At 37.8% G+C, this 24,018-nt stretch overlaps 1 protein-coding gene across 1 annotated transcript in view; it reads left to right on the forward strand.

The window, feature by feature from the left end:
- Nucleotides 1-2,054: 2,054 nt before the first annotated feature.
- The window catches only part of CNTN3 (contactin 3), a 53,906-nt gene continuing 31,942 nt past the window's right edge, over nucleotides 2,055-24,018 (forward strand). Inside the window, exons 1-5 of the mRNA XM_009645998.1 lie at nucleotides 2,055-2,151; nucleotides 2,207-2,302; nucleotides 15,361-15,564; nucleotides 15,869-15,971; nucleotides 16,975-17,159. Coding sequence (XP_009644293.1) covers nucleotides 2,055-2,151; nucleotides 2,207-2,302; nucleotides 15,361-15,564; nucleotides 15,869-15,971; nucleotides 16,975-17,159 — 685 coding nt within the window. The remainder of the gene's footprint in view (nucleotides 2,152-2,206; nucleotides 2,303-15,360; nucleotides 15,565-15,868; nucleotides 15,972-16,974; nucleotides 17,160-24,018) is intronic.

Raw genomic sequence — 24,018 nt, forward strand, 5'->3', positions numbered from 1 at the left:
TAGTGTCTTTATTAAAAATAAAACCCCACAGAAACCAAACCCAAACAAAAAAAAAAAACCCAACCCCAAAAGAAACAATCTCTCCTGCTATACTGAACGCGACTGGCTTTGACCTTTAATATTCTGAATATGTTAAGAGATGCCTGAAAATCAGACCAGAATCTTGTATGTAAGCAGCAAGTAATCTCCAAGGCCAGAGGTTTGGACTTCGTCATATAATGCTGAGAGAGGGCTCTGTTACTCTTTTGCATGGTGATTTTTAATTATTTTCAAAGTGGTGCCAGACAATGTATAAGGAGAATGTACAAGTATATAAATGAATTAAGTGATGATATTTCTGCAGCTGTGTGATTAGTCTGGTACTTAAACCACTCTAGAAGGTAGGATGGAGAGCTTCCTGCTAATTAGCAAAAAATCATTCTTTTATTGTAGTATGTCTCGTATTCTTCATTTTCTGATGGGTTCTGCATTCCTTCTTGTTTCCCAAAAAACTATTCCCCTGTGACAGCTCTTCATCTCCTGTCTTCATCTCCCTGTCTTCATCTGCAATCGGTGATTAATAACTTCTGCAGTACAAAATTGCAACAGATGAAATTGCTGAGCTGCAGTGGGTCCCTGCGAGATAACGAGGATGTGCCTCAAAAAAGGTCAGGGCCCTTCCCAAGGTGCCACCAGCCCAACCCCACCCTGCTCCTGCAGTGTGTTGGGCAGCTCAGAGGTGACTTTCTGAAGGGCTGTGTTGGCCATAAATGAACGTACGTGCTTAGAAAGCAGTGATAAGCCAGTTCATCTTAATTACAGTAAATGATAGGTATTGTCTAACATTTATGGCTCGTGGTGGTGGTGATGTAAGAGGGCAAAATTTGCTCTAGATCAGTTTTGTGTGTAAAATACTTTTTTTCTGTAGTTTTCCAAACCCCATGTTGCTTAGCTATATCCATTCTAGTGTAGAATAGTGTCTCCTGTTCTCTGAAGTACCAGCTAAAAGACCCACGCTTACTGCACGAGTGAAAGCATAGACCCTGACATGTATCTGCATGGAAATCCTGTTGGAAAGCTGAAAATAGCCCTTTTAAGAAACCTTCCTATGAGCTTTATGTGTAGTAACAAAGAATAATAGAACGGTATCTTACTGCGGCGATAAATGCCTTTTTTTTTTTTTTTTAATGAAGCATTGAAATTCTAATCACTCTTGCTCAGTGTTCTGACTGTAACAGCTGTTGCTTTTCCATATTTAAAAAATACTATATTTTGGGAAACAGCTACTGTTGGTCAACTCACTACTGCTATTATGCTTGGCTATAAAGACAGCCGTATTTTACAGACTCTGTGTGTTGGTATCCTTTATAAGGTTGTAAATGAACTTGTTTTTTTAAATGGTCTTCTGTTTTATTATGGAAAAATACATGTTTTTTCATGGAAAAAATCTTTCTTAGTGTAGAGCCAGAATCTTAGTTTATATTGAACCTTATGCCTAGCTTAATTCAAGGGTATAATGAGGCCGTACTTCCTTGGATCTTGAGTCACCGGTTTCAGGGAAAGTTAATATAAACTTATGATAAAATGCTGTTGCTGTGCAATTTTGCAGTACGTATACTCGGTAGCACTATTTCCCCCTCCTTACCCATCTTAAAATGATCGCCGAAGCCCTGAAGCTGGGCAGAGCAGGATGCTGGTCAAACACAGAGGTGCAAAGTCCTTGCCTTCGCCAGAGCTTAGCGATGTTACAAGGGATTCTGCTGCAGGGAGATGGTCAAGCGGTTTCTTTTTGGTTTGAAAAGCTCCGTAGCCATTTTCAGAATAGCTGTTATTAGCGTTACTTTACGGTTGGTTAGGGGAGCTCAGTAGGATCCTAATGCTATTTTCATCAGAGCCTTCATTTCAGAAGAAACAGTGGCTTAAGGACCTATTTTTAAGTTATGCTTATGACTGCTTTTTGGTATCAAAATTAGGGTAGCATAAGCCTACTATAAGAACAAAATTAGCCACAGGATCTGTTTAATTAGGTTCTTGTAAAGTAGTTCGCTTCAGTCCTAATTCCGTCATCCCCCCTCATGTCGAACAGCCGTTTCTTTTGCAACCGATCCACTGAAATCGCTGAACTTAGTTGCATGCTGGAGATAGCAGGATTTGAGAACTTGAAACTCCTGTGTATTTAGTCTCTTCCGTTTCCTAATATCCAGCTCACCTTTCTTTTCATAAACAGATCTTGAAAACTCCAGGACGAAAATGAGAAGCGCGGTGTCAGTTCGAGAGGGGCAGGGAGTCGTGCTGCTCTGCGGACCACCCCCTCGGGCAGGAGGTAAGGGACCTTCCAGGCTTCGTGCCTCAACCAGAGCTGCTTGACTGTGAAGTGGACTATCTCCCTGGGAAAGGCAGGAGAAAGATCCTTCAGAGAGCAAGAATGAAACCTGGTTTCTGAAATAAATACAGGGAGAGGAAAAACAAAACCAAGAAGAGGGGGAGGGAAGTCGTTAGGAGGATTTACTTTTATCTTGAAATGCCTTTCTAGCTCCTAATAATTTCTGTGCACTTACCATGTCTGATTTTTATGATATTTCCAGTAATTAATTGAGTATCTTCTGGAGTTAAATTCTGCCCAATTTCACAATTGCCGAGCCTCGATGAATCTGGTTTTCTCTATGACTAGATGATTGCAAAGAGTAGATTGTTGTCTTCAATTATGCTGGTATCTGCCTGGTTTTTTGTAATCAAGACTTTTGACAGTGTAATGTAATGATGCTGGAATAATCTAAAACACTGCTGTCTCGAGGTGGGGCAAGAAAACAGGGATACATGGTTTTTTCATGGACCAAAAGTTGCAAGTATGTTTTATTATTCATTCTGCATCTTTAGTCTTTGACTAATTGCTGTTGAGCCTCAAGTAATATTTGAAAGTAACTGCGTTTATTTGTTTTTAATTGATATGGAGTCTCGTTATTGAAGGGCTGTGACATTAAACATTAGATTTGATTGCAAAGACAAGGTAATATAAGCTAAACGTTGAATACAATAATACAGGTATTGTGGCCTCTTAAATTTGGCAGAGTCCAAGCAGACACAGCCATAAAGTGGCAATTTTACAACTGTCTGAGCTTGCAGAATCTTTCTCTCTCTAAACTGATACATACTCTTAAATCATCTTTATAGCCTCACAACAGCTTTGTCTTTTCAGCTGCTGAGAAAATAGGTCATTCTCCCAGCTATCTATAAGAATTAGAATGATTAAATTTTGCTTCTACATGCAGTCCAAAGCCTGAATTACCCCTGCTGTTCTTATACTTGCATCCTATGCATGGGTATACAGCCAGAGGTGGTTGCCAAACTGACTACAACTCTGCACTGAGTCTGCAATGTTTAAGTTTGAGGCGTTAAGCGGGAGGTGAGACAAAACAGGCTCATATTGCTAAGAATGGGGGTTCAAATCGACATGTGGAAGAGGTGAGAATTTCTCTTGCAGTCAGCAGGTGGGATACAATTGACACCCCCCACGCTAATTTTGTTACTCATGCAAAAAAGGGAGCACCGAGGGGTCCCCGAATTATCAAATGGAATTGAGAATTGGTACCAGAATTATTTAAAACCCTTGGATTTTTCTGAGAGTTGGAGGATTAACCATTAAAGTTTTCAGGAAATGTGGGGCGAAGTGGACAAAATCCTTTCTCTTCTTTCCTCACTAACATAACCCTATAGCTCGGTGACATCAAGCATACAGTGCCTCTAGGACTGGCATGGTAGGATGCAGGTCACTACGTCTCAGACAAAATATCCATCCATTAAGCAGAAGTAGTTCATTAGGAATAGCAGGGATGGTTTAGGAACAGCTGACCTGGCCTGAGGGCTGTTCAGCCCTTTCCAGATCAGTGATCTGATTTTTTTTTTTTTCTTTGATTCTGTATATGTTGCACTGAGCTATCAAATAATTTCGGACAACACTAATTCTAAAAACTTTCTCAAATACCTTGTTTTCTCTTCCCCTTTAGCCCCTGAGATATTGTTCTTTTGTGTTCTGCCATGTCGTGCAATTTTGAAGTTCTTGCTAGCTTGATGGGGATTTGCACTTATTTCTTACATTCTCTGTAAGGAGCCTTCAAGAAGAGACTTGATTAAATTGTGATTATTCCTCTATATACAGCATTCCAGTTACAATAGAAACCAATGTTCATCCCAAAAGAAATGCCAGTTCATCTTATGGAAAAAGGAAATTGCTTCCCTTCTGCAATTTGGCATATTTTTTCTTTGCTTATCTTAGCCACAGATATTTACATAAGTAATATGAATATCCCCTTTCAATGGGGAGCAAATTATTCATGCAGTTAACAGTACTTTTGTCCTTCTGAAGTTTCTGTTCCAATTCCATCAGGGTACGGACATCTACCATTTAAACCAACAATGAAACTCCATTTAACTTCACACGCGTTGGCTCATATGCTGAGCTTGCATTTTAGCTTTGTTTCTGTGATGGCTGTTGGTGTATGGGGGGAGGAAGATGTTGCTCAGTATTTCCAGTTGAGGATGCATGGATCTGTTTTTATAATTCTGTCATTAAACATGAGCTCTATCACAAACCACTCAAATTTTTTTATTATTTTTTTTTTTAATTTTTTTTAGAGTTAGTTTCTGTTCCCTTTTGCCATTCCCTTTTTTAGTAGCCTTGTTTGAGATTTACTGAGCAGGAGATTCAATGAATGACTGCCTTTGTGTGTGAAGACTTTCCCCCAAATATTTTACTAACTCAACTGGTTTTTATGTTAGATAATGTCAATTGTATTGTAATAATTGAGCAGTAATTTTTTTGGATAATTAAGATGGGTCATCTGTCACTGTTCTGCATGACCTTACTTCTGTATATAATTTTAATTCTGTTACAAGGAACCTGTTAAAATACCCTGTGTTTTCCACAAGTCAGTAAATCGTCTCCCACACATACTCAAAAGATAAAATGACATCTGAAATTGATTTATGTGGGTCTCCTGCTATCTTTTTCAGTTGTTATAACCATTAAGTTTTACTGAGCTCTCTACAGCTATTTTGACTTTTTAGTGTGTTACTGTTATGTCTTTGATGGTTTTAAAAGACTGTCAATATAACAAACATCTCAACATACAAGACTTAATATTGGGTGCACTTAATGTGCAGCTGGTTAAAAAACATTCATGCGATGATAATTTTTTCCTTTCTGCCAAGAATGGAAAAGGATAGACATATGGAGATCTAAAAATGATTTTTCTCTATTATTGGTTTTGTTCCAAAATTGGTATCTAAGGAGGCACAAAGCCTCGAGTAAAGCAAATCCACAAGTTCCTTTAGGGTTTTACCTACTGTTACTACTGTACGTGTATCTTGATTATCATGTTGTTTATCTTAAGATACTATTTCTATTTGCTAGATATTGTTATTTATATTTGTTTAGTACAGTCAGTTTTACTAATCCGGCATTGATTTTTGGATTTCAGGAAATGTCACGAATTTATGAGGTATATTCTGTTCTTTGGGAGAGGAGAAAACAATGAGACATTGTCCTTTTATGTTGTCTGTTGGAGTTTCAGGGCTGCTTTACGCACAGAAAAAGATGATTTTTATTTTTTTTTAATGGTAGAAGTGAAGATTTGCGTGATGGCTAGTCAAACTTTTCAAGGAATTCAGGCTTGCCTAGACAAACTAGGCATTAGTTTTGTGTTGGTGGATATACTCCCTGTTATCGTGTTACTACGTGGAATATGACCAGAACCCATGAGAACTTGAAGTAAATGGCAAGAACGTTGTCGAGTCAACAAGCTGTTGCTTGGAAATGGCAAGGAAATTCTACTTGGCTTGTATTCATGATTAGCCCCGTGTGGTGTGTGTTCCTGTTTCATGCGATACGCCGAGGATATTTATATATATATATAAAGCCACAAGAATGTCTTCCCTCTTACTATCATATCCTGATAAACGTAGACTTAATCCATAAGTAAGACCAGATGTGAAGGGTAGGGAACAATTTAGCTTATAGCTTATTGTTTTAAAGTTGTGATATGCTGGTTTGAAATATTAGATCATCGACAAATAGATCCCAATTTTATTGCTTACTGCTTGGTATGACAAATATTTCAGTGAATAATGTCATGTCTGTTGTGAATTAGTATTTAGACTTGCAAATTTTTGCTCATGTCTCTTGTATTGCCATTTGGAGACCTGCAAGTTCCAGCAAGACTGTGCTTCATGAATAACATGGCATGGAAAATATCTCAAATGCCAGAAATATTTTGATGCTTTGATTATTTATTTTCCACAACTTTAGAATATCAACATGCTATTTTTCAGGGAACTGTAAATTGAATTGATTTTACTTCTTTGGCTTTGGAAACATTTCGTACCCTTACAACAAAGCAGACCCAAATGGATAGAACTGCAGAACATGGTTTCTTTTCTACTGCCCATCAGCGTGTTTTCAGGAGGTGGAGAGCATCCTAGTTTTGCACCTCTGCTTTCTGCTTTTGTTGCAGGTTGTGGATGACATCCATCTGGGCATGAGCAATAAAACACACTTGCAGTAGGCACATTATGAGGTTTTTGCACAAAAATGCATTCTAAGGAGAATAGTATGGTGAATATTGTAAAAGCAATGGCCTTAAAAATGGTTCCATAGTGTTCTCGAGTTGTTCTCAATCTGCCAGGGTGAAATGGTATTTTTATTTAAAAATATATTTTGCAATAGTCCTGCTGGTGTCATCATCATCATCTGCACAAATTTCAGCTGACAGTTTGAAATCAAATGGTACCCGAGAGACACTTATATTTGTCCATATGAAGGACAATAATACATGTTCACAGCTGGATTTTACAATGATTTCTATCTGTCAGAGCATTATTTTCACCACCTGTAACAAACCAATGCTACAGAGACACTCTCTGTTCTGCACTTTATCAAATGCAGTCTTTCTAAAGTGCTTTTTCTTTTGATAAACCTGTCTTCCAGGCTGAAGTAAACCAGACTAAAATGAGTATATCCTTATTTACGTATTTGTGCAACGTCTGCAGCTACTTTACACTGTATGTTTTTAAGCTAGCGAGGAGGTGTGTAACTAGCCTTGTAGCAAAAGATGCACAATTCCAGTTTGGGAAAGGGCAAACTGGTCAAGCCAAAGTATCACTCCAGATTCTTACAGAACTCTGTTAACCCCATGTGTCGTTATGCACATCAATGACACTGAACATATGAATATATTAGCATTTCTATTTTATTTCTTAGGTGTTTGGTCTTCTATCCCTTTTGTAAGTCTTAGTTTGAGAGATGTATCTAGATCGTGAAGGATAGCTTCGCAGCCAGGCAGTAGAGCATAAAGCCTGGAAACATCTCTGATCGGTGATATTGGCTCTCATAAATTTTGCACTATGTCTTGAATACCCATTGCAAAATGATTACGGGAATATTGCAGCTCTTTGTCATTTTGTTTTTAAGGAAAGATTCTAGCCTTCAATCCTTCATATATATGTTTATGGTTTTTTAAAGTAGCATTCCCAAGTATACAAATCAGAAAACAAACCAGTATTTTTTAAACGTCAGTATTTTAAACCTAGATTATTTGATTCATAAGGAGGGAAAGGGAGCATGTCAGAAGCAATAGTCTGTGCAGCGAGGGGTCCAATTTCACCTAAAGCCCAAGGAGGAGTTTTGTTAAGATTGGGTCAGCTCCTGCTGGCTGCAGTACACTTGGTTTCCGCTAAAGATTCACTAAAATTCTCATGCATATAGTAGTAGCATATAGAATGTGGGCTGTTGTGGGAGAGAGCAAAGAGTAGAGCAGATGGTGGTGAGACTAATACTGTAGGAGTTTCATCAGCAAAATGCATGTGGGCGCTCCAGAAGACCTCAAAAGACTATGGGATGTGTACTTTATTGCTGATACCTGCTCTCATTAGTCCTCTTTCTTGAACCTGCATAAAGTGAAAGAAGCAGCAATATGGGATAAGAGTGTTTTAATGGGAGACTGTTCCCCTCAGTGGTGGGGGATTTGTTGGAAGAAGGAGGGGAATAGAAAGAAAGATGGAGAGGTACGTTAGGAAGAACCAAAGTGCCAGAAAAATGTTCAGGTTGAGCCATTTCGCCTAGCTAGTCCCCAGTATCTCGGGTATGCCCTGGGAAGAAGAAGAGAAAAATGGAGAAAATAACTGGGTTTGGCCATGTACCAAGATTATTTTTATCCCTAAATTGTTACTGTGGGGTCTTTCTCCTCCAGCTCTTTATTATCTTCTTTACTAAAATATTTAAGTTTTTCTTTAGAAACAGGATAATTGTTTAGGACGAGGCAGGAGGGAGGTGGCTGCAGTTCCAGCACGCAGTCATCACTGATCATGGCGCTGTTAACAAGAGTACTGAAAGTAATTTTTGTTTTTCACAGGAATTTAGAATACCTTGTCCTAAGTGAGTGCAAGACTACCAAATGAAAGTTGTCACTAATTCATATTAGTACATGCCTTTGAAAATTTACACTTGGGTATTTCCATTAGTTTCCTTTAGTACACCTCACTAATATTAAACATTCAGAAGAAATCAGATGAGTTTTCGTTGAGCAATAAGCTAAAGTATCATCTTTTTATCCTCAAAATTATTATAGGCAGGAAGCAATTTAAAATACTTTCAACTATTGAAAAAGCACAACAGAGTTGTTGAAAATGCTCTGAGCAATTAAATGTAAAGTTCTAGGGAGGTGATTAAAAGAACAATTTGTCATTTGAAATGGATAAGGCTAATGGGTATGTATTTACATATTGCTTCCTAAAGCAGTTTCTTACTTTTCTGCCTACTTCCAGAGTAGGAACAATTTGATCGGAGCCAGTACAGTTTGAATGACACAGCTAGTCTGAAACAATTAGTTCAGAAATGTGATAAAGAGAAACTAATCCATCATCCTGCACAGCTACAGGGGAAACGAAATTGGGTTTTTATTCAGCGCTGGAACCCAAATGTAGAAAAGCATTTTGTTAGACTTTCCCATTACCATCTGGATTTCCTTCGGAGCACCAAGGAACATTTAACCTGCCAGTTAAGGAGCACTTTTATATTACGGGGTCACATTTGGTTTGAAACTTAGCGCTAGCTAATGGTCAAACCCCATGTGTGATAGGGAAGGGGGGGAGGCAGCCGTATTGCCTGGCTGCTTTGCCAGTGGATGTGCTGCTTGGCAATGTACTGAACAGGAGGAGTTCTGTGGTATTCATAAAGAACGAGCGCTGCCAGTCTTGAACATCTGTGTTTCCCAAGGACGAGCTTAGAAATGTTTATGTTTTAATTACAATGGCGTGCTTTGCTTTTGATGCTACTTCGGAAGACTTAGAAAAACTTTATAAATTATCAAAAATTGTAGAGTATAGAGACCAAGAGACCTTCAGTTGGCTATTTTACATCGCTGGAGCTTTGTCCCCCATGGCAGCCACGCAAAGGTAACAGACTAGGGTGTGCAATTGCTATTTGGCCAGTCTGTGGTCGTGTAGAGAAAAATACAGCAGAGAAAAATAGAATTTATGCTGCAACTGTGTTTAAATAATTGCATCTTCTTTACATCATGCTAACTCAATTCAAAATCAGAAAACGAGTGGACTCTTACCATGTTCCATTTAAAAATGAAAACTAGGTGGTAGCCTGAAGTAGGAACCTTGCAATTTCAGCTAAAACTTTTCAATATTCTCATTAAATGTGTAGATTGAAATTGTGAGATATTGCATAGGTCTCTCGCACTCCCCTCGTCGTTTTGGGTTATTCCGTACACAGAAGTTGCATGCCTAATTACATGCACAGCATGCTGAAAATTGATCTTTTTTATTTTATCTGCAAAATAATTCACCTTTTATGCTGAAACGATTAATGGTATACATTAGTTTCAAATCAGAGTGTTTCCATTATACTCTGCAATAAAAGGGGTTTCTCAGGATATGTTCTTCACGTTTTGCAGCTGGACTCAGATTCACATCGTGCAATTTACATTTTGTATCAACAGAAATATCTTCCGCCAAATGAAGGGAGTTATTCTGAAGAGCTCGGGGGGAATTTCAGAAGCATTTCTAAATCTGCAAAATTTTTTCCCCAAGTTGGGAAAATGTAACCCCAATTTCAACCAGATACTCATTGGCTCACCTTATTCCTGGTGGCCACAATTTAAGCCCTGTTATAGAGGTTTGTTTTGTAACTGTCATTATTTTTATGTAGAAAACATCAACAAAAAGTAAACTACCAACCTATCTATAGATAGACCGTACTCTGAAGCGTGACTGCAGCTTTTGTAAACAGCTAAAGACTTTTGCATTATTAGTGCTGCAACCACTTGCATGTGAATAGTTTGGGATCCCCCTCAGAAATACACAGTCTGAGTTTTGGGTTGGTTTGTTTTCCTCAGCTGAACATACTTGGGACAGTTTCTCAGTGTCTGGGCATTTAATGTGCTGAAGAATACACCCTAAAACCCTGAAATGATGGGGAATTTATTGCCAATAAAATTCTAAAGACTGTTTTCATTGTCAAAACAATTTCATTTTTGACACTGGCACCTAAAGACATTATAATATCCAGTTTACGTATCTGTTAGGGGGTCCCCTGCTGGAGTACATAAACACCTTGTCTTACGCCTATGGTGCATAACATTTTTATTTGTAAAATAACCTTTAATGTTTGCCAAAAAAATGAGAAATTTGCGATTTATTTTTATGGCAGAGATAAAATATTACCTTTTTTTTTGGCTAAACTCCAGGCACCAAGAATAGCTTTGCAGCTGGCTGTGCTGCTTGCCGAAGGAAGGACAGACTACTCAAGGCAGAGAACTAAGTGGAATAAAGTAGCTAGGGTTTGCCCAAGTAAGAAGGGTAAAGCAGTGAATGAGAAGTCGGAAGGTAGTGGATGTAAGATAAAATGCATTATACCCCCGGGGGCACTCGCATCCGCAGGTGCAGTGACCTAAACCCATAGCAGTGTAATCCTCTAAGGATTAAGCTGCAGTGAACTAAGGATGGTTTACGTCCAGGTTAAGAGCATCCTCTGGGAGTTTAATGCATTTTACCTCATGCAGATTAATTTCCTACTTTTAAATAATTTGTTTGCGCTTTCCCAGGGGTTCCATGCCGACAGCCTTACCGAGCCTGCCGCAGCCAAATCGCCGTTTCTGTGTGTGACTGCCCCACAAAACTGCGCCGTTCCTTCAGGCCTGGGCCGTGAGAGCTCACTCCTTCCCGAGTGATGCTTTTTCCTCCTTTTTCTGTCACTTCTTCACAGTTTGAACTGAAACTGGGCCAAGTGATGAACTAATTGCTTTCTTCCTTAATTATGGAATCTGTCATTATCCTCTCAAAATCAGTGTTACTTTTCCATTACTTTTACTCTTAACTCTAAGGTAGATAATTCAAAGTAGCTGGTTGTTACAAATTTCCATGCCTTTAATTGCAGCTTCTGTCATAGCTAAATTTTGTCTGATTACTTTTTTGCAAACAGTTTTTTAAAAGCCGTGTACCATCCTGCGAGGTAGGCAGAGTGCCAGTTGAAGATGGGAAATACCGGGATGTTTTGGCTTCCCATTGTATCTGTGTTACAGAATATTGTAAAATCTGAATTGGAGAACTGTCTGAAACAATACAGATTTGGGTATCAGTGATTGACTTGAAACTTCTTTTCTTTAAAAAAATAAAACCGAAAACCTCTAACTAATGTTGGGTCAGCTTGATGCACTCAAAACCAAGTTTCATTTCTTTTCAGGATTATTTATGGAAACATCCACTTCACTAATTGAAATCCAGTTGATTCCGTAAATAAGTTTAAATGTCTTTCGGAACAATATTGTTCACATCATTTACTTTTGGGTACTTTAAAAAATCTCATTTTGGTGTGAATTATGGGGCTAGTGGATGCATACTAAGCCGGTGCATAGCAGTGATGGTCCAGAACAAAAGGATCAAGACATGGCCTTCAGAATTTGTGCATTTGGAGGATAAAATAAACTTTGAGTTGTCCTTCTCCTTTTGGTCATAGGTCTATATGCTTTCGTCCCCCCAACTTTTGCTTTGCCGTCTTCCTGAATTCATTTATGGTTTTGGATTTCCACAGCTACTGTTGTCCCTTAAATTCTGTTTCAAAGAAATAAAATTGCCCTGGTTCCTTTCAGTGGTCTCCCACTGATGCGTTGCAACGTCTTGTAGAAGAAACGTGTAACATAATTAAAAGCAATCTTTTCAAAAGCATGTACGGGAGCTTAAAGCCTAACTTTGAACCCAGTTAAAAACCACTACATGAGTGGGGCTTGCCCCCCGTGTTCCATTAGCAACGCTAACTTTTTTCTTACATAGAAAGTAAAGATATGGGTGTTTTAAGCCTTGTAGTGATAGGAAATGACCACGCTTGACCTCAAAGACCATGCTGGTTTATATGTTGAATTTTGTAACAATTTAAGTGTAAAAAAGATGGGCAATTTTATAAGCAATTTTTAATTGAACACTTAGGTACACAAAGCATCTAGAAGAGTATGAGCAGGCAGAGTGTGGTGTGGCTTGTAGACTTCACAGTAAATAATAATCAAATAATGCAAAAGAAAGAGCAGCAGCCAACCAAGATGTAGGAAACAAATAAAAATTGAGTCATAACTGTAATTTCCAATACTTTATCCATGTATGGTCACCAAATAAGGAAAAAATGCATTGAAAAGCAAAGGCTTAGATCCCCGAGGAAGCCCAGGAGAGGCATATTGCTTCCATTTATAACAGAAAATCAACTGAAAACTTGTAATTGACAGGAAGGGAGTGACTTTATGTCCCTTGAGGTGCCCTAGGATCAGCAACAGGCAAATAGCATAAACATAATAAATCACAGAACAAGTTGTTTAATATGAATTTTTTTTTGAAAATAAGAATAAAATTTTGTAAAGTACAATAAATATAGAATGAGCTGTTGGCTGTGGGGCCCTGGTAAAGAAATACCCTGCTCCTTTTTTTAGGAGAGTCGATGAAAATATATGTTGAATGGGAAATTAGGTTTCCAGGAGTGCTTATTCATAGGCTGTTGAAGGATCCAATTAAACTGGAATACACTTTGTGTGGCTTTCATAATCATAATGACTGATTTCAATGAGTTTACTCTCGACTTAACCCAATATAATAGGAACGAAATCAAGCTGCTTATTTTCCTGCTGCGTATCCACATCTGTCCATCCCCTTTGAATGTTTTGAATAATGCCTTTTTAATTTTTTTCTTTTTTTTTTTTGAGACTAAAATAATATTTTCAGCTAAGGAAAATAAGTAGCTCAATAAATACCAAAACCAATAAAGCCTGGCTTCCCCCACTTTTGTGTCTCGTGGATGTCTAGCTTGATGTAGAGCTGAAAATGTAAATTATTTTTTTCTTACAGTTGCTGAATTGATACCTAATTTGGTCTGCAGCCTCTCCCTCAGCCTTGTGATCGCTCTCTTCATCAAGCTGCTCCATAGAAATGGAATTATGCTTTATTTTCTGGTCTTTCCCATTTCACAAGACCATTTGATCTTTGCTCTCAGAGAGGTCGTAGTCCCCTTCAAACTCTTCAGGTGTACTCTTCTTTTTTTTCAGTTTTATTTTTTTTTCCCCCTATTTAAAGTGGCTGATGTATGCTGAATAGCGCCAGACCACAGCCAGAACAGTGCAGAGATGCCCCCTCCCCACTGCACAGTGCTTACTCAACAAGCCCTCTCAATTCAACAGCAAACCACTGACACCTACACCTTGGTGCTTCTGTTGTAAGATGGGAGAAGAGCTGTACGGAGTATTTTTTTGTTGACTGTAGGAATATTCTTTGGCTTGCGTATGAGACTTGTGGCACATCTCGGAAGTCTTCCTGAAGTCAAGCTAGGTCATACGGTTTTACTTCCCACTGCACTAACTACCCAATCTTCTCTTGGCAAATCCTTGTTGGCCTTCCTTATCATAAATTAATTAAATCTCTTATGTTGGAAGGAACTTTTAGTGAAAACCATTGTTTCAGCTGAGGAGACATGCTGCAAATCCAGAAGGGTAGATAGCTGTTTTCAACAATAAATATTTCCAAATACGACAACAATTTAACTCTTGATAAAAGTCCCAAGACTTTTAGTTGTTCATACACACTGCTCCTGCAAAATTATGTTAATGGAAGGAGTTTAAATATTGATAAAAGAAAATTAAATGCAATTATGATAAGCCGTTTCATTTGATGCTCTTTTTGCATTAGCCAGTCCATAAATATTTTACTAATTTATTTTATTGAATGTTTTTTTGTCTGCACAATCTTACCTTGTGTTAAATTGTCCTGTTGGCTTAGCGCTTTCCTGGGTGCGTATTCATACTCAGCTGTGAGGGTTATGAAAATGCCTACTCTCCATTTCATGACTGCATCCAAATTTATGCACTTTCAAATAAAACCTGTGCAAAAAGGGGTGATCTCCATTTTGTAGGGGCAGTGCAAATGCTACAAGATACTTTAACATGAAGGCAGGTCAATCAAGCCATAATTGTCTCTAATTAGCACTTGCAGAAGCTGTAATCTTTTTATAAACTTTCAGCTGAGCAGCAGTAGGGTGAAAAATTACTTCTTGCCTGGAAAACCATTAAAAAATAATTTCTTTTGATTCTGTAGGATATGAATGAGACAAGCATGTGGCCTCGCACAGGAAGGGACTTTTGCCAGTTGGACACGAGCTCAGAGTGGTGTTGAGAAAAAAAAAATTCTAATGCAGCTTTTGCCAAATCTCTTGGTTTATCTTCTGAAGCGTGGGTTTCCTTTCAAATGACCATAATGAATGGTAGCGAGAGCTACTTTGCCATATCATGCAGAGTTGTTGGTTTTTTTCTTTTTGAAATGGCATTTTTATGGATTTTCGTATGAAAAAAATAGTGTTGCTGTGTGGTGAGCCCTAGGGGGAATTTGTGCTTCTTCAGACGTTCCTTTCACTCGCATACTCCTGTACTGTTTCTACCTGCTAAGTATCTAGCTCAGTTGTTAAGGAGCTACTGAATGAATAATGTTCTTATTTTAGCAAAGTTTGGTCTCAGTTTTGCTGTCTGCTCCTATTTCTGTACGCGTTAAGTCTTAAAAAATAAAAAGTATCTAAAATTATCCTTGGGTAAAACACTTTGAATTCCTTTCACCTTTTTCTTCTGTTGGAAGAGTTACGGCTTTGGTGAAAAAAATGGTTTGTTTTGTCTTTTTTAAATTTCGCTAGTTTCTAATACTTTTTAACGTTTATTTTTGTCAGTTATTGGCTCTGCGATCCTGTTTGTTACATAATACAGTATCGTATACAATACAATATTATAAAATACAGTAACAAACTGAAGGAAAAAAAGAAAAAAACCCTACCAAACGTCTTTACTTCTTTTTATTACCAACTAGAATTGTCGTTTGCTTGGATCTTCAACGAATATCCATCGTTTGTACAAGAGGACAGTCGGCGATTTGTCTCTCAAGAGACCGGTCACCTCTACATAGCCAAAGTTGAGCCGTCGGATGTAGGGAATTACACCTGCGTTGTAACCAGCACCGTGACCAACAGCCAAGTTCTGGGGTCGCCAACCCCCCTAGTGCTGCGCACGGATGGTATGACTTCACTTCTACACCATGAATAAATAACACATCTAGTCGTCAGTGAACGTTTTTGCCTCTTGCACGGTAACCTTTCATGCGTTTTCAGGGTATCGTTGCTTTATAAGACAAGCTATTTTGTGTTGCGTGCTCCTCTTCCTCTCCCGACAGTGATTTCACTGGCGGGTCCCTGTGCTTCTCGTCATGAATGGAGTGCAAGAGAAATAAGCTTGATTTTAAATTTAGTGTAATGTAATGCTAAAGAGAGAAAAAAAAGCTTGAAAAATGAAAAATTACCTTCTCCAATTGTCTCATGTAGGTGTGATGGGAGAATATGAACCCAAAATAGAAGTTCAGTTTCCTGAGACGCTTCCTGCAGCTAAAGGCTCAACTGTGAAGCTAGAATGCTTTGCGCTGGGAAAGTAAGTGTTTGACTTCACCCATACTGAAAGTTGAAGCACATTAAGGGTTCATTTGCAGGAAAGATGTGGAGTTCTGGCAGTCGTTTTGGCAGTGCTTTCTGAAGACTCTGTTTCTATCATCACAATTTTTGCCTTGGAATAAGAGGGCAAAGAGTCTTGGAGTAATTTATTTTGTTTAGAATTAAAATGTATGTGTTGGCAACACAGGAATTTACATTTCATTTCAAATTATCTTGAATAAGATCAGTGCAGTTTTGCATGTATCCTTTGACCTAGCACTGCTTTCTCTGTGTAGAAGGAAATGTTGTTGAAGTCTGCGAGAATTTTGTCTGAATTTTACTGTTAAATGTACTTGATGCTTTCATAATATTGTTCTTCCTTTATAGCTGAAATAAAGATTAAAATGCATTCCTCTTCTGAATGATATTTCACACACAATTGATATCTTTTCTCTTTCACAAATGATCTGAGAATGCATTTATGTTTCTGTAAATGTATTTACTTACCACTTTGCAGTTTATTTGCTGACAGCTTTGTCAGGTGTTCATAATTTTCAGCGCCAGATTGATAACTTAATCGCATGCTATAGCTTTGGTTCTCCAGCTAGGTGAGTGAGAGTTTTAAAATCAGAGAATGAAAGGCTGCTGTAGAATGGGAATTTGAAAAGACTTGCCTTGATTCTCCTTCCATGGAAGTCACTGGTAAATCTCGCCCGTCTTCAGGGGAGGCCAGTGCTGATTTACAAGGAATTTTACAATCATTGGACATTCACACAGATATTAATGAAAAATTTGGTACCGCAGATCATAGTGTGTGAAACAGAACGGTACATGCAGATCAGTTGCCATAGCATCTGACCATCTGTCATATACGGGACGAATACCACTTTTAATACAAGCTTTTAGTCACTTCTGAGTTTTATTGTATATTAGTTTAAGTTTCTAATTTTGACAGTCATGTACTTTAACCAAAGCTGTTTAAAATCCCATTATTTTCTTTTTAGCCCTGTGCCTCAGATTAACTGGAGAAGAACTGATGGTCTGCCATTCCCGAGTAAAATAAAGCTGAGGAAATCCAATGGCATGATTGAAATACCTAATTTCCAGCAGGAGGATGCAGGACTGTATGAATGTATTACTGAAAACTCAAGAGGAAAAAATATAGCAAGAGGACGTCTCACCTACTATGGTAGGTAACTAGCTTTCTCCTTCTCTCCACCTGAAATATAAACCACTCTAGGGTACTTTTGGGTTTATAGCTTCTGCAATACCGTCAAGCATTTGTGCTTAAAAATCCGTGGCATCTTAACTACTTGGAGAGAATGAGAACTTCTGCACCAGTTTTTTACGTAACGCTTGTAATAAATGTCCAGGCTCAAAAGGGTTGCTACGAGTAGGGCAGAAAGTGCTTGTGCTTATTTTTCTATGATGGAAAGACTTTTTAAACACTTCTTTTTGGTCTATTGGTGAAACCTTAGATTTTTAGTCAATTGGATTTATTTGGGGTATCATTTAGGCCTCACATTTACAGGAAATACAAATTTGATCTTGCTTTAGGAAGAGATTACTGATGGATATTGTCAATCCTTTGCTTTCAAAAAGGCCAATTTTATTTTAAAATGAGTAAATAAATGAGAGAATATAATCCAGCATAGGAAATGAAATAATATGAAATTTAATAGCTGGAAAGAGAGTCTCTTGTGCATTTAAGGCTATAGAGTGAAATAAGTATTGGCAAAGCACATTGGTGGTGTTTTAAAGCTAGAGTGATTTGCAACAAAGTGGTAATTGGCAATTTTTGTTAAAGCTAGATCTCAGCAAATATCATTTTCTTTAGGTAAATGGCAATTTAAAGAGCGTTTCAGACTGTGCTTTGGAATGCTATTCCTCATGTAGGAAAACTTGAGCAAAGATTTTTTTTTTTTTTTAAAGTTGTATAAAAAAGTATAGAGCGTAGCTACCGTGCAACTTCGAGCAAATGTTCTTTCCGGTTGCGACTTCTGTATGGGAAGCTGCCGTTACTGGAACACACAGAGTGCTGCAATGTAGATTTTAGCCAGTGAAGATTTTAATTTAAGGCAGAATAGATTTTATAAGGGGGAAGGAAAAGAGACTTCTCACCCCCCCCCCAACTTCCAAATTAATGATTACACTGAATCAGTGCCCATCATTGGGAATGTTCAAAGTTAGGCTGGACAGGGGCCTTTAAGTAACCTGTATTTTCCATGTACTAGTTGTAATTATGACTTTCTGAGAAATCCTATGAATAACAGAGGGCAAAGGATCTAAGATGCTTCATCTGCCAGTGTTGTCTGTCATTCCAAACTTGGCACTGTGTGCATTTGATTTTATAAAGTGCCTTTTATTTGCTACTTGAAAGTTTGAAGCAAGTTGTGGTTTTCACATCAGTTTGGCTCAGTATTCCTACTCCAGCTTTAAATCGGGGCAGTTGTAAGACACGTCAGTGTAAACTACACACAAAATAGAGTAGACTTGTTCCTTGGTCCTCGTAATGTAATTATGACAGTGGGCAATCTTACCCACTTCCCAAGTTGTGTTTTGCTCGTTAAAGAACACGGGGCTGAAATGAAGGGTGTTGCTAATCAATCAAAGCAAGCAAGTTGCAGTTTTGCAACAAGTAAACGAGTGCGAACATTTTCATTACAAATCCAGAAAGGGATTTGAACCCTCAGATAGAGTTCATATTCCAGTATAAATGTCTGCCCATATTAGATTCATCCCCAACATGGATGTTTATCCTAAGAAGAATAATGAGACCTGTAATGGCATTAACGGCACTCCAACTGTTTCATTTCATTTGCTCTGCTTAATGACACCCATTCTGCAGAATTAAGTAGATTTAAGTAATCTTTCTTATTTTGTTACTTGCTTTGTTGTTGCAAACAGAATGCCAGCAAAGTCTGTGTTCAGCATAGGATCATTTTAACACTTTTTGATAATTTGAAGGATTTTAATTCTGTTTGTAGTTTAATAATGTTCTGCAACTGAAGATAATATCTTCTGATGGCTTGCTGCTGCGTCTGATATCAAAGCTCAGAAATCTGTCTGGTAAAGAAATCTAACCATATGCCGCTCAGTCTTCCAATAAAAGATCAATATTTAAGGAAGTTGTTCTAAAAGCAGATGAGGATTTGGGGGAGATTAATGCAATATTCTGGAGACTTAGAATAAAAACCATCCATCTGCCGGAAAGTACCAATGCTGGCAAAGATGACTCAAATCTGCGTGGTATTGTTAGTGGATGTTGGCTGCTGTTAAAATATTTTATTGATAGAAGTGTAAGATGTGTCTGCTACTCATATATAGAAAAATATATGTATCAGAAATGGACAAATTCCTTTTTATTTCACTAGTGAAAACATTTATTTTTCTCTCCTCAAAAGAACAAGGCATGTTTCTGGCTTGCCCAAGAAAGAATATAAAAATTGGGGTTAACATTTTCTAAGTTTTCTTAGTGAAATAATGTGAAAAATCAATCTCTTCAGGGGAAAAAAAAAAAGACAAAAATTTTCCATTTCGTTGAAAAATAGAAGGTTTTCCTTTCTTTGCAGATTTTAAAGATTCTTTGTAGGTGAAACATGAAGCTAGACCTAAACAAAAGTTTGAAACATTTCATTGCTCTGCTATGAAGCGAAACACTCTCCTGATTTCTTTTATGAGCGGAAACTGTAAAATTTGAATTCTGAAAATTGGGGTTTTCAGTGTGTAAATGGTTTGATTAAAGAAAAAAAAATCAGTTATGTTTTCTGTGCTATCCTGCCTCTTCTTCGAATAATGAATTACAGTCTTGAAACCACAAAGCACTTGAACGTAGGCTCAGCTTTAATTTTATGCATAGTCATTTTCTCAAGAATGCTTATAAATTTGGTTTAGAAATTCTGTACACATCTGTATCTCTCTTCATGAAAAATAAAATGAGTGAGTTTTTCTAATTTCATTGTGGGTTTTAAATGCAAGTTGAAGTCGATAATTAAAATAGATACTCTAAAACAGATATTTGGGGTTCTTTCATAACATTACTAACAGACTATTGATCTTCCTTTTTTCTCATGACGGATTTTATCAAGAAAACCCAACATCAAATGTTCAGTTTTTTGTCCTTTGTACGCTTCCAACATTTGTTTAATGCCAGTTTTCTCCTCGGGGGAGTTCAGAAAGTGCTAAAAATAGGACAAGATTATCTAACTTTGATTTAATATAAAACCTGAATATATAAATAATTTGCTTTCACTTTATTAGTATATTCGTTTGTCATTGCTATTAGCCCTTTGCATAAAGAGGTAATAGAAGAAGAAATAATGCATGGAGACATTTCACGGCATGGAAAAATGAGAAGAGATGGAACAATTACATTTTTGTATTTTAAGATGCAATTAAACATGTAACATGGTAGAGATATGTAAAGCAATTAATTTAAAGTATAATTGAAGAAAATATATCCTTAATTAGTATATGCTGATTTAATGCAACTCAGGCTTGACAGTACCAAGGTACAATGTTTAATAGGGAGAAAAAAAATCTGCTGCTGTTCTCCTTTTGCTCTGCAGTGGTGGTCTGTGATAGCAAAGATGATCCCCCCCCAGTTATGCATAGACTCTACATAATTTTTTAGTATATCAAAAAATACTTGTATATTTTGTTAATGACTTTGGTAATAATGTACCAGCAAAATGATACTGAAATGACGTTATTCATGTATATGGAAGAGCCTCACTATTTAAGGCTTTTGTCTTGATAGCCTGACTTGGTCTTGTTCATGGAGATGTCTTCAAAACATTGACTACAAAACTGTAAATGACTAAATAATATCAAGGAGTTGCTGAGTTTGATCAACCTAGAGTTTAGTTGTTGATGCTGTCTAATCATTTAATTGTCTTGCTACAGAGACAAATTGTTAATCTTTTTTACATACTAAAAATTTGAGAGCATTTTTAGTTTTGAATGGAAGTCAAATAATGGACGTCTTCAGGGATGTGTTGGATGCTTCTCTAGGCCCAGTTGTTTTATCAGAAAAAAGTTATTCATGCTTATAGTCACTTGGAGCTCTGAGATAAAATAAGGTTCATCATTGCTGCAGGCATCAGTATGAGTGTCATAGCCTGACTTTCAGATATACTACCTAGAAAAATGAAGGTCACATTTTCTGGGTATTTTTTTCCCCAGTATGCTTCATAGCTGTTTCTCTTGAACTATGGAAAACTCCTGTGATTTATTGCCCAACTGCGGAGCTATCCAAAGGTACTTTCAAAAGAGATTTCCAGCCCAGCTTTCACACTGTATATTTCAAAGTAATGCTATGTATATGAGCAGACCGCATCTTAGGTGCGAGCCCCAATTAGAGACTGTTATGGAAGAGCTTCCCGTAGTCTTCTGCCTCCAAGCAGAGGCATGGCAGACCTCGGTACGCTCTGGGAGAGCGCGGTGTCTAGACAAAAGTCATGGGCCTGAAGCTCTCTGCCTTTCCTTCGTGTTATTCCTATGGCGTACGGAATTAGGAGATTTTTATTGGAGTCTCCTACTCTGAAGATCAGATGTAAAAATTCCTGTTGACATGCATCGTGCGATGTACCCTACACATTATTTACAAATCAGATCTCAGCACAGCTTCTGAAAAGTATCAGCTCCTTCAGCCATTGCTTCCAAGAGCTTCATTGCAGTCACTCACTGCGGTTGGTCTTCATTCGCATTAAACCCCAGAATGGGTTTCTTAAAAATCTAAAAAAAAATGGTTCTTGCTTTCCTTATGGCCTACAGGGATGCCTGGGCTATCTAGCTGGAAGAAAAGGGTGATCATACCTGCCAAAAAAAAAAAAAATGACTGAGTCTTCTCACTGGGATAAATTTTATGAAGTTACTACACACTTGTATCACTTCTTGCCCATGGGACCATGAAGTATTGCAAGGAGTATTTTAGGCAAAAACAACTAAAGCAAAATAGAGTCTGGTGGTTTTCCAAGTGACTGGCTATGAGGCTGACGGCTAACCTTCCTTAGCAAATCAGTTACCTACAAGTATTTCGTCCTAAGGGAACTTTATATGAATCTTTTGTGAAGATTGCACAGCAAGTTCCTGAGAACTCTTACTGTTACCACGCAATACGGATTCCTGTCATAGTCTCAAACTCTGCGCTACAAACTCCGTTGAAATTAACTTCCAACCTCTCAACTTACAGGACATAATCTTTTTTTCATCTCAATGAAAATATGTTGCCTGCTTGCCTATTCCTTGCTTAAGGAGGAAGGAGCAGTGTCTCCTCAGGAAGATCTAAGCTGTACACCCAGCCAATGCAGTAGCTCCATGAGAGAATGAGACTTTGTTACTAAGTCATTAGTCTTCCTTCAGGAGCACGGACATGGCAGTCATAGTGGAACCAGATGTTCTAAGCATAACATTTGCCTAACAGTGACTAGACCTCAAGAGGAATAAAGTTGTATATTCAGAATTATTTAGGTAATCAGACAGAGTTCAATAAAAAGGGCAGTGCTGGGTTTGGAAAGTCACGCCTATCTTTTGAGAGGGTATGTAGATCTGCTGATGCGTGACCTTCTGTCTGCACTTTTCTCAGCTGCTGCAATGTGGACATCTTTACCTTGGCCAAGATTCAGAGTATTCAGTGGAATATTCCCAGCTGGAATTGCCCCTGTTTCACTGCCTTTTCAATTTTGAACTGGTTAGTTGAATTGTTCTTTTTCAGAGAGTTTCTAATACTTTTGCAGCCTACTTTAAAGACTTTGAGATGTGGCAGATTGAAAAGGGTATTTTTCTATCTGCTGAATTCTTTCACCAGTAATTTGAAAAGAAAAAGAGCCTTCCGCAAGAAAATCACTAAAGTCTACATGAACACTCTCCCGCGAATGAACGAGCACCATAAATTTCTCACGTTGTGGCTTAGGAAACTGTTCTGTTCATTTCTGGCTTGAGTGGTTGTCTTGCTCCATGCTTTCCAAAATGACCCAGTTCATCCTATCTACCTTGGAGACTTGGGAAACCATCCTATGGAGACTGTCTGACATGAAGAGTCCTAAAAAGAAGATTTATGGTGTGGACAATGTTTTGCTTATTAATGGAATTGAACTCAAGGTCTTGAACTTGATATTAGACTATATTTAACCTACTTTCAAGTGAAGATATGCAGCAGATGTGAAATATTGCACGTGTATGGATCCATCAATAATTCAAGCACTGTTGCTTGTTGCATAAATATTTAGGTACACAAAGTGCAGGAAGCATGCCGACATGGAGTCGTGAGCTTTCATCCCCTTGACACATGTGGGGCAAATATGCCAAATGACAGTGTGAGGTAAAGTGATGGCTCGTTCTTGAACTCTAGTGTTGTAACATGAGCTTTCAAGGTTTAACCAAAATTAATATCAGTAAGACAGTACATTTGTCTGACACAAAGATCAGGTTATCCTGTCTTTTAGTGCTGACCTTGATAAAAGAGAGTGTAAAAATACCTAATTCCTAAATCAGTGAAAGGCCTTAATCCTCATGGGGTATAAGGGATGTACAAAACAAAAGAAATAACAGAAGGTTTCACTCTCTGTTCACCGTTTGAATTCCAAAACCTCTGAAGTTAATTTATCAATGAATACATTTTGGTAAGTTCTTCTGTGAGCACTAAATCCTAATCATGTTTACACAAATCATGAATAGTATTAAACCTTGTTATCATAGAATTATGGTACTTAGGTGATCATGTTGAGATCTTATCGCTGTATGGCAGAGTATATGATGGAGAGAGAATTTGTATGCTAGAAAAGAATGAATCTTTTTTTGATGAAATGAATACCAACCTTCATCCAAACGTTGGTCTGCTGGTCTTGTGCCTATGGCAATGGAACAGGTTCAGCTCTCAGCTGTGCTGCACGCTTCCCTTGTGGCTATAGCCGAGCCATTAATTTCCCTGGTCTGAATTAATTGCTGGTGTAGCTCCATTGTAGTAGGAAGTTCAACAGGAATTAATCTGACCTTCTGTGCTTCCAAAACTCATCTCTTTTAATAATAATATTTTGTATCACCAGGGA

Source organism: Egretta garzetta, unplaced genomic scaffold (genome assembly GCF_000687185.1).
Source record: "Egretta garzetta isolate BGI_Z169 unplaced genomic scaffold, ASM68718v1 scaffold228, whole genome shotgun sequence".
In the NCBI taxonomy this organism is placed as follows: Eukaryota; Metazoa; Chordata; class Aves; order Pelecaniformes; family Ardeidae; genus Egretta; species Egretta garzetta.